General features: G+C 40.2%; 1 protein-coding gene across 1 annotated transcript in view; it reads right to left on the reverse strand.

Annotated features, from left to right (window-relative positions):
- Window positions 1–5,148, reverse strand: part of ACER1 (alkaline ceramidase 1) — a 75,823-nt gene extending 70,675 nt beyond the window's left edge. Inside the window, exons 1-2 of the mRNA XM_073600093.1 lie at window positions 5,026–5,148; window positions 1,308–1,404 (exon numbers count right to left, since the gene is read on the reverse strand). Coding sequence (XP_073456194.1) covers window positions 1,308–1,403 — 96 coding nt within the window. The 5' untranslated portion in view covers window position 1,404; window positions 5,026–5,148. The remainder of the gene's footprint in view (window positions 1–1,307; window positions 1,405–5,025) is intronic.
- Between the last annotated feature and the right edge of the window lie 6,088 nt (window positions 5,149–11,236).

Consider the following 11,236-nt stretch of genomic DNA (forward strand, 5'->3'; position numbering starts at 1 on the left):
ATGCGATTTCCTTCCTGCTGTGGTTTACAAATGGTGCAGGAACCTTTTTCCTCCATGAATGAGCTGCCGTGCCTGGGCAAAACACAGTGGTGGCGCGTCCATAAGGGCACACGGGCGCAGCCCCCTCTCTCCAGCCACCCCCTCTATGACCAATGGATAGATTCATGCATAGCTTGAATCTATCCATGGCCGCCACTGCCACCCCCTATTCAGGTGCCCAGCCCCTTTTCGGGCGCCTGAATTACAGCGCTAGGGTGTGTTTTTGAAGCACCTGATAAGAGCCAAAGGCTCTAATAGGCGTCAAATAAGGTGACCTGCGAGCGCTATGCTTGGGGCTCGGAGTTCACCCAAGTGTGTTAGAACAGCGAATTATTATTCGCTTTCCTAACACTGAACCGCCTCTCCATCCAATCAGGTGCTCGGGTCTGTTACCGACAGGCGCTGTGATTGGACACCTATCAGGCGGAGAGGATGGGAGGAGAGAACGGGAGGGGATGCATGGAGGACACCGCTCGAAGCTTTCGCCCGCTGCCCCACCTAGACAGGGTAAGTGCTGGGCAGACAGCGAGCAGGTGGGGGGGGGGTCACAGTGGCAGCATTTGATGGGCACAGTGAGGCTGCAATTGATGGGTTTATTTTTAGAATTTTTCAGTTTGTTTGCGCCCCCCAAAAATTTTGAGCACCAGTAGCCACTGGCAAAACGTGGCTTGCACCACAGCATAGATGTGAACCAAGCCTAAAAGCTGCCATGCACAGCTCAAACTTCAACAGATTTTTGCTGAATCTAACCAGATACAGCCATTGTTCGGGTATTCTGACAGTTGCAAGTGACCCTATGTGAATGCAAAAGTTGGAAGGGGAGGTTCATCTATCTGCTCTGTTAGACTGACCATACATGAACCATTTTTTTTTCAATCAGCCAGCAGACTGATTGAAAAAAACAGATTTCCCTATCCACACAAGTGAAGCGGATGGAGGAATCCTCCCCGCAGTGTTATTTTATTCTGATAAAAAAACTATTTTCATAAGAAAACTGTTATGTAAATAATGTATTAGGTACATACCTTTTTTATTTATACTAGACAATGAATTATAATATAATGGTGGTGGCTAATACTGGCAGTAACATTCTTATTTTGTCTACTGTATACTAATTCATATCATTTTAAAAGGTACGCCTTTTAAAATGCTATATACCACCCCAGAGATATGATCAGTTCACATTGAAATCTCATTAATTACGGTTCAGCTCAGACTTGTCTGCCCCAACAGTGAGAATACAATATTCCATACACCCAATGACATACCGTATTGTAGTATTCTGCCACATATTCGGAATGCAGATAGTTGGCTTCACACCAGTCCACCTCTGAGCTATGTCTTGCAAATATATTTGGAGGCATTCTAAGTGAAGAAAACGAAAAAAAATTCTTGTGGAAAAGCAAGATCAAAAACAAAAACTGTGTCTGTCTTCATTTCAGGCTGCAAAGCAACAAAATGTGATTACGGTATTTTAAAAGGGGGGTGAAAGTTTATAATAAAATAGTGTATGTCCCCCCCTCCCCCAAACCCTTTTCTTTTATACTGAACCTGGCTCTCCCATTCATTTCAGAGCTTATTGTTGTACCGGGGGGGGGGCAGATTTTTGAATGGGTAGATTTTGGAATGAAAAACTCTTAGGAAAAAATTGTTAGAAAGTCCACCAAAAGTCTGTCGGACGGGCTGTTGAAAAGTCCGACCGTGTGTACGCGGCATAAGTATTAAGTTTGTTTTACAATACAACACGATTTCTCCCAAGCGCTTTAATGCAGCAAAAAAGTCAAACTATTGCACAAAGAATGTAAAATGAATATTTCTTTATTGGTACAAAATTAAAATTAAAATTCCAAAAAGAACATACTGTTTAAAATATGAGCTCTGGTATCTGTGACCCCAAGTACAATTACAAGGAACGATGTCCTCAAAACGTAGCAGGTAACAAATGTTATATATGGGAATTTCCAATTCAAAATTCCTGCTCAGAAAGCTCCAACAGGTTTCGATTACACTAATCAAGATCTTCCTCAGGGGGATTAGGACATCTGGATATAATATGAAGTTTTCAGCCGATGTCTCACAGTAAAAATAACAGTATTAGGCTCGGTTCACATTGGTGCAATGCTAAATATCACATGTGATTTGCAGTGCACTGCCTGCAAGTCCGGTGCGATGCGGAAACCCACACTGGATTTGCAGGATTTCCCGCATCGCACCTGTGTGAACCGAGCCTTAGGGATCCAAAACTATAGATATTACAGGCTACTTCCAGAAAAAGCAAATAAACCCAGCATCCCTCAGGGCAAGTAGGTCTCCTTAAGATTACCAGCACACACAAAAATGTTTGTTATGTGCTTTGTTTAAAGGACATTAGTCCTTGTAATTGTATTTGGAGTCACAGATGCCAGAGCTCATATTTTAAACAGTATGTTCCATTTGGAATTTGAATTTTCATATTTGTACCTATAAAGAAATATTTTACATTCTTTGTACAATGGTTTGACTTTTTTGCTGCATTAAAACCCTTGGGAGAAATCTTGTTGTATTGTAAACTATAATTAATAGGGCGAGCTATACCTAGCCATCCATATGGGCATCCTTTGTAAAGAAAGTTTGTTTTTATAATCATTGGTGGGTCAAATCAACATTCGTTTTTGACTGCAGTGATGAAAAAATTTGAAGGAGCAGGATGGAAAATCTTGCCTGAACGAATGTATTTCGAATGCAGTTCATATATTATGCAATTTTCTTTCCTTTAACCCCGGGTTAAAGGAAAGAAAATTGCTTGAACCCTCCATCGTCACTGTCAGTGTTGATGGGGGAATCCCTCCTGCAGCGCTATCGTGTTCTGCTGCCAGCAAAATACAAGGATCACTGCCAGAAGCTATAATATAGATAAAAAAAAAACAACAGGTTGGTTGCACTAAAGTCGATCGATGGACCAACCTGCCCATAGATGGATCGTAACTCAGCCAATATCTGCTGAATCGGCCAAATTTTAATCCTTCTATGGCCGGTGTTACAGCACATGTAGCTTTTGTTTGCTAAAGTCCATTCAGTGCAAAATCAAATGTTTTATTTTTTCTTTTTTTTATTTCTCTTCTTGTGAATTTCTAATCTAAAATGCAAGAAAAAAAATACATCTATCTATCTATCTATCTATCTATCTATCTATCTATCTATCTATCTATCTATCTATCTATCTATCTATCTATCTATCTTTCTATCTATCTAGATAGATATATATATAAGCAAATTAATTATTTTGAACGACCTTTCAATATTCTGAGAATATTCTGAGAATTTTCGTACACATTTTCCTAAGTCTTTTCCTAATGATTTTCTTTTGACCAGCTTTAAGAAAAAACAGCCCTGGTCAGAAAAAGTGTTATTGGATAATACACGGTGCTTTATTTAGAATTCTGAAAAGGCCAGTTCTTTGTAAAATGACCTGGTCACAAGTGCACCTGTCATCTGGTGCAAAGGGTAACAGCCAATCTGTTTCCTGTCGCAAATACAGCCTATCAATTTACCAGGAACCAGAAACTTATAAATGGATGTTCACGAAGTGCTTCATTGATCTCTGTTCTTAGCGAATAGCCTACTCAAATATTGATTCAGCCCACAAATGACTGTGCACGACAGGTGAGCTTTAATAATAATCAAGTCTATATTTTGGCTTTAAAAGAAACATATCCTATGGCAAATATATGACTATCATATGACTACCTTTAAAATTTGTAAGCAATCCTTCTTCAGTAAGATAAAAATAATCTTCTATGCCCAAAATAAGAACAACATTTTAACAAATTTTCAGTAACACAGTTGAGCAGAAATTTTGCTCAACTCATGTCAACAAAATGATAATCTGGTAGTTACTGATATTTTAATATTTCATTTGTCGTCTAAATATAGTACCGATTAAAAGGGTGGATCCTTTTTATATTTATCCAGGTGATTGTGCAATCAGTTCTAGGAAAATAATATTAGACAAGGTGCTTCGTAAAACTTTTTACTGCATTTATATATGCTCAAATAAAAAAAAAAAAAATATATTTGTATGACTTAGTATACCTAGCAGTCAGCACTGTCCATTAACGACTGATCATATACTAATAATAATAAGAATATTATGCTAGTACACAGCTGATTAAACCTCTAGATATTACCTATTACATTTCTAGCCAAGATTTTCTTGGAAGGAGCACCCTATGACTAAGTGCTAAACATACAAAAAAGTGTCAGATATTCTTGTGGTTCAATCGTCAATCATTTCTAGAAAGCAGAAGAAAAGAGTGTGATCTCCATCTTTTTATTGCTACTGTATAAATTGGGTTGGAAACATGCTAGACCAGCACCTACTTGACTTTCCTCTACAGTTGGGATTTCCAATGCATTGAGTGCTTTATTGCCACCAAGTGTAATAATATTCATGTAGCATCCACAATTGCATCCTGATGTCATGTAACCGTCCCCAACATCACAGTCTTCTTCAGGCATCCAAGAACTGCTTTTAAATTGCTTGAGGCTGGGTTCACACCATTGCGAAATTGGATGCGGGTTCCCTGCATCCAATTCGCAATAGCAGGAGATTTTGACCAGCTCTCTATGGAGTCGGTTCACATATCTATCTTGATCTCCGGACATTGTGAATTGGATGCAGATTCCCTGCATCCAATTTGCAATAGCAGGAGACTTTGACTAGCTCTCTATGGAGTCGGTTCACATATCTCCGCTGCGGCTCCGGTGCGAATTTGCATAGGAGCCCTGTGTGTCTTTTGGTCCGAATTCTGCCAAAAATTCGGGATAAAATTGGACCTAAAATGGTGAACGGTGACACACCGGACACCTGCTGGGAGCCGCATACGGCGATGGTGTGAACCCAGCCTGATGCAGTATTTGGTATATGGCAGCTCAGGATACATTAGAAAAAGAAGAGTTATCGGAAAGCAAAGAATAAAAACATCTCATGAAAAAATTCATACTTACCTAAGAGGGACAAAGGTAGTTCTGAGCCCAATGTGACACTGCAGGAGCACTGATCATGTGTGAGCAACTTAGATAGAGGGAGAAGTGTGTAGTGTGACACATGGTGAACAGGTTGCGTAGGAGGTATGACAGAGGGTGTGACAAGAGATAAAGGGCTGGTGTATATATGCTTCCCAGTTTGTCTGTGCCACAGGTCACACTGGTTGTATTAGTTCTACAGACTGTGTACACCATGCAGTTGTCATAGAAGGCATTGCATCCCACTGATAAGCAGAAATGCCTATACTGCACAAAGCTTTATGTGTCAAGACATACTAGTGGTTGTGATCCTTAGATCTAAGCTGGGATACTAGTCTTTTTTTCCTTAATGAATGAAGTGTGATAAGAGCTCACAGAGTTAACAGCTGAGCATATAGATTACAAAGAGCTGTAAATAAGGGAATAATCTAGGAAGGTATATGATGACTGCATGAATGCACAGTCAGAAACCTTATCTTGTCTTATCTTTACTAACTTTGCAAAATTTATCCCTAAAGAATGACACCTATGTAGTTGTGTGTGGTCATCAGTAAAAGATATCTTAGGGTCATTCACACTAAAGCCTGGTACACACTACAAGTTATCTTTTTTTCGTTTTAACCCAGCAGGGCTGAAAGAAAAAAAAAAAACCTGAAAGCTCAGGAGGAGCTGCTGTACTAACTATGCGATGTTAGTATAGCGATCTCCCCTGCTGTGTTATTGTGTTCTGACAGGGGGAGGGGGGAAGCCGTTCCTGCCGGGAGTAGACAGTTATAATTGCTAGGCTATAGCAGCTGCTATAATCACAGGTATCGATCGATCAACTTGGTACTTTCGGCCTGCCCATACATGGTTCAAATCTTGAGATTCAAACCGTGGATGGCCTGCCTAAAAGCGCTGATCGGGAGACCTTTTTTGGCCATGCCCTGAACGGCCAGCTTCTGTTGGACGAGCTGCAGTGCACATGGGCCAAATTTCGACTGGTTTCTATTGAACCGACCGATGCCGCCTGACATTTAGCCCATATGTACTAGGCATAAGGCAAGCCATAGAGTATGCAATTTTCTTTCCTTCAACCAACTGACTGTGTTGATGGGTGGAATCCCTCCCGCAGCACTATTGTGGTATGCTGGCGGGGAGTCTTCCCCACCAGCATAATACAATAATCACTGCTGGCTGTCATAGCCGCCGGCAGTGATTGGGCAAAAAAACCCCCGACAGGCTGGTCAGTTGGTAGATCAATTTCAATGCAACCAGTCTGCCCATAGATGGTTTGAAATTCAGCCGATCTCTGCAGAACTGGACAAATTTCGAATCATCTACGTCCAGTTTAACCACTTGCCGATCAGCCGCCGTCATTTTATTGCGGCAGGTCGGCACGATGCCGCGAACGGTCGTAGCTATACGTCAGCTCGCGGGATCAGAATAGCTGCACAGCGGGGGTGCCAATGTTCGTGGCCAACGGTCGCAATGACCGCTGGCCATGAGCGATTGCGGGCACGAGAGGCAGGAAACGGAAGTGTGTGTGTAAACACACAAATCCCTGTTCTGTTCTGTGAGGCGTGACAGATCGTGAGTTCCTATTAGCTAGGAACCACGATCCGTCACTTCCTCTAGGTCAGTCCCCTCCCCCTTCAGTTAGAATCACTCCCTAGGGAACACAGTTAACCCCCTGATCGCCCCCTAGTGTTAACCCCTTCCCTGCCAGTGACATTTTTACAGTAATCAGTGCATTTTTATAGCACTGATCAATGTAAAAATGACAATGGTCCCAAAAATGTGTCAAAAGTGTCTGATGTGTCTGCCATAATGTTGCAGTCCTGATAAAAATCGCAGATTGCCACCATTACTAATAAAAAAAAAATAATAATAATAAAAATGCTATAAATCTATCCCCTATTTTGTAGATGCTATAACTTTTGCGTAAACCAATGAATATACGCTTATTGCGATTTTTTTTTTACCAAAAATGTGTAGAAGAATACATATCGGCCTCAACTGAGAAAAAATGTGCTTTTTTTAAAAAATGGGGATATTTATTATAGCAAAAAGTACAAAATATTGTTTTTTTTTTCAAAATTGTCGCACTTTTTTGTTTATAGCACAAAAAATAAAAACTGCAGAGGTGATCAAATACCACCAAAAGAAAGCTCTATTTGTGGGGAAAAAAAGACGTCAATTTTGTTTGGGTGCAACGTATGTCATTTCAGGCTGATTGGTTACCATACACAGCTGCACCAGATTGCTCCAGTTTTAGTAAATCTCCCCCACTGTCAGAAATTCATTCGTTCCAGAAAATGTTTCCATCCTGCTCCTGCAAATTTTCTTGTCAGCTTTAATTGTCAGCTTTAAGCAATCAGTTATGTGAGTTATGACAAGCATTACCGTGCGTTGCTTTAAGGCAGCCTGTTCTTTGTAATTGGACTGCCAACGCACCACAAATGTGCTTTAAAATGTGCATTGCCACAATGCATAAGTGTGAATGGGCCCTTGGACATTGAGCAAAGCACCAATTAGAGGTAATATTAGTGTCCTGAAGTTACAATGTAGTATTACACTTTGTTCACACTGAATGTGGCTTTAAAATCTCACTATTTCATCGCGTTTTTAAAGCTGCCGGTCAGTGTGATTTCATGTGCAGCTTGCCAACATCTGTGCAACTTCATGCACAGATGTCTATGCAAATCGCACATGAAATTGCCAAAAATAGCACAGGAACCTTTTTCAAATTGGTGCAAGTGAGAGTCACAATGATATGAACAGTTCCATAGGCACAAATAGAGTGTGAATTGTCATGCGATTTTAAACTGTCAAATCGCATGACAAGTCACACCGGTGTGAACAGGGGGGTTTAATCTGATCTGAAACAATGTGGTTTATTTACTAAAGGGAAAAAGACTGTGCACTCTGCAAGAGCAGTTGATTCAGGACTAAGTAAATGAGCAGAATCTCTGCTGACTTCCATCATCCAATCATGTGCAAGCAAAAGTAATGTTATTTTTATTTTCCTTGCACGTGATTGGGTATTCTTTTCAAAGTGAAGCTTTACCTCATTTACTAAGCTCTGGAGCAACTGCACTTGCAGCATCACTTTGCAAAGTACACAGTCTATTTGCCTTTAGTAAATCAGCCCCAATGCTGTCTGCAGCTCTGAGTCACGGAACATTATGTAAAGCCTCATATACACAGAATGTGTTGCTATCTCTGCTAGATACCTTTCCTCTTGGCAGCAGCATTTTGCCAGGAAAAAAACACCTGACACTTGTAAGCGCGCGCAACGCTTTTAGACGCATCAACGCTTGGGCAGCAATTCATTTCAGTGGCCAGAATAATCATTTATTCTGGCCATTGAATTGAGTTAATGCTCAAACTTTAACCACTTTCTGCCAACTCACGTACCTGTACGTCATTTGGCTTCAAGTGGTTGTACCGGAGTGATGTAACAAAAATAAGGAAAAGAAATTGCGCTAGGTGTGTGATAAATGAAAAACATATAAATAACTGAATTTTGAAACCCGTGAAGGATATCCTGCTGCTAAGCACTATAACCCTGATATGGGGCACAAAAGGGGATAAATATATTAAAAAAGTGCAGCGTGGGATAATAAACCAATAATATTACCAAGTGAACATAATATATAAATTTACATAAAAGTGACATATGTATCATAATCAAAGATACTAAGTGAAATAAAAATAAGTTGAAAAATCAGGTAGAAATAAATGTAAAAGGGGAAAAACCATACATAAATTCATGTGTTAAAAAACTATGTGCATAAATGTGACAAACAAAGTTCATGAGTGAAGGTGTCCCAATGGAAAAACTTCAATACAGAAACCAGGGTCTATGTTCTCCACTTGTGCTGCCCATCACCTTATAGTAAACAATGGAGGCTTACCGGAAAGTCTGCGACCGCCCTTCTCAGGGGGGGGTCAAAACAGGCTTAGTAGAAAATGCAGGAACACTGTTAGGGATTCCCAGGTGACCAACTTGCATCAGTCAGGAGAAACTTCCATGATTCATTTCATTTGTTTGTCACATTTATGCACATAGTTTTTTAACACATGAATTTATGTATGGTTTTTCCCCTTTTACATTTATTTTCACCTGATTTTTCAACCTATTTTTATTTCACTTGGTATCTTTGATTATGATACATATGTCACTTTTATGTAAATGTATATATTATGTTCACTTGGTAATACTATTGGTTTAATATCCCGCGCTGCACTTTTTTATATATTTGTACCGGAGTGATGCCGGCAGCTTTGGGCATCACCCTGGTACTGTTGTTTAGAGCCACCGGTCAGCTCTCTTGAAATAACAACCGGATCGGCTAGGCAAACGCTCAGTTATTACAAGCAGTGGGAGGGGACATCCTAACATTAACAAGCGTTTAGATGAGTCAAGCTTTTTTCTGCCAAAACGCCATTGCTTCTGGACATGATGGCTGTGGGTTTTTTCTGCCTCTAAATTTCTCTAAATGCCTCTGGGGTAGATTTACTAAAACTGGTGCACTCAGAATCTGATACAGGTGTGTATGGTAGCCAACCGGCTCCTAATTTCAGCGTGTTCAATTAAGCTTTGGCAATAAAACCTGGAAGCTGATTGGCTCCTATGCAGATTTGCACCAGATTTTGCACTCTTCAGTTTTAGTAAATCTACCCCATGGACACATAGTGGTTGCGTTACTAAAGGCATATAGTCTAGGCACTTTGCATTGAGCAGCTGCATTCTGCAAGAGCATTTGCTCCATAGCTTAGTAAATGAGCAGATCTGCTGACTTTCATGATCCAATCATGTGCAAGCTAAAATGCTGTTTTTTTTTTTTAAATGTCCTTGTATGTGATTGGGTATTCTTTGCAAAGTGAAGCTTTACCTCATTTACTAAGCTCTGGAGCAACCGCACTTTGCATAGTGCACAATCTAGTTGCCTTTAGTAAATCAACCCCATAAGCTCGCATGCAGAGGGCACTTAAAGTGGATGTAAACCAGATTCATGAAATTTGAGCTGGGCAAATATCTGCAGTGTTTTGTTATCTCTCTTCAAAGCACTAAGTCCTGTAGCTGTCTCCTGTTCCATTCTTCTATTATCAGCCTGATAACTCCTGACAAGTTTTCTGTCCCTTATGATAAAAGCAGCCTGAGTTTTGTGTTGGAGAGGATGCTATAAATAAATGACCTGAACCTGAACTATTCAACTATCAGCTCTGAAACTCTCTACCTATGAGGAGAGGGGGTGTGTGCCTTTCCTCCAATCAGCTGTCTTGGCTGTATGCCCAGACTTCTCTGCAGTGTTGAACAGGAAGAAAAATATCCTACACAATCTGAACTTTCTAAACAGTATATAAAGCTGAAGACAGCAGATATACATGTAAAACTTATGTAGGGAGATTTGTTTCATCTCTGTGTATCATCTGAGGCTGTTCACTTCACTGAGTATATGTGAGGGTTTACATCCACTTTAAAGTAAGAGAAAAAAAACTGCCAGATTTACCTATTACCCACATTAAAAACATCCATTGTGAATGAGGCCTAGGTGTCATATTGAGTGGTCTGGTTTCATGTAGCATCAATGCAATAGATAGGCTGCTATGAAAACCCAGCATTTTATATTTCTGATATGTGCCTGTAGTACCATGTACTTGTATGAAAAATTATCTCGTTCTCTTTGTATTGCTTCTTTTGTGTGAAATCCCTGGTATTCCTGCCAGTCACTTTGCTTTCCTATTAAAAATTGACCACACTAGACATGAGAACACACCGTGGTCTGTTCTCTAGCTATACTGGGAACTCAGCCTGCTCACCTCCAATGACCAGACTTGTCCTGACCCCCCCCCCCCCTCCTCACAGCCATTTACTGGGAAGCGTACTGCTGATCCCCCCCCCCCCCAGCTCTTATGCAGCTAAGAACAGAGGGAATGTGATCACTTATAAAAAAGGGAAACAAGGTGTTCATATTTTTTTTTATATACACAAATGTTTTGCATTTCATTTCTATTTTAAACTGAATCAGTTGTTTTACAATGTGATCGTTTACAATCACTTTAAACAGTAATTTCTGCACTCTTTCATATTTCTGGTCAAAATCATAAATTCATTTCCACAGTGTGTTTTAATTATTTATAGTCCACACCTAATAATCTAAATGATCTTGAAGTTTGTAAACTTTTGTGAAGATCCCCGCACATT

Source organism: Aquarana catesbeiana, linkage group LG01 (assembly GCF_042186555.1).
Source record: "Aquarana catesbeiana isolate 2022-GZ linkage group LG01, ASM4218655v1, whole genome shotgun sequence".
In the NCBI taxonomy this organism is placed as follows: domain Eukaryota; kingdom Metazoa; phylum Chordata; class Amphibia; order Anura; family Ranidae; genus Aquarana; species Aquarana catesbeiana.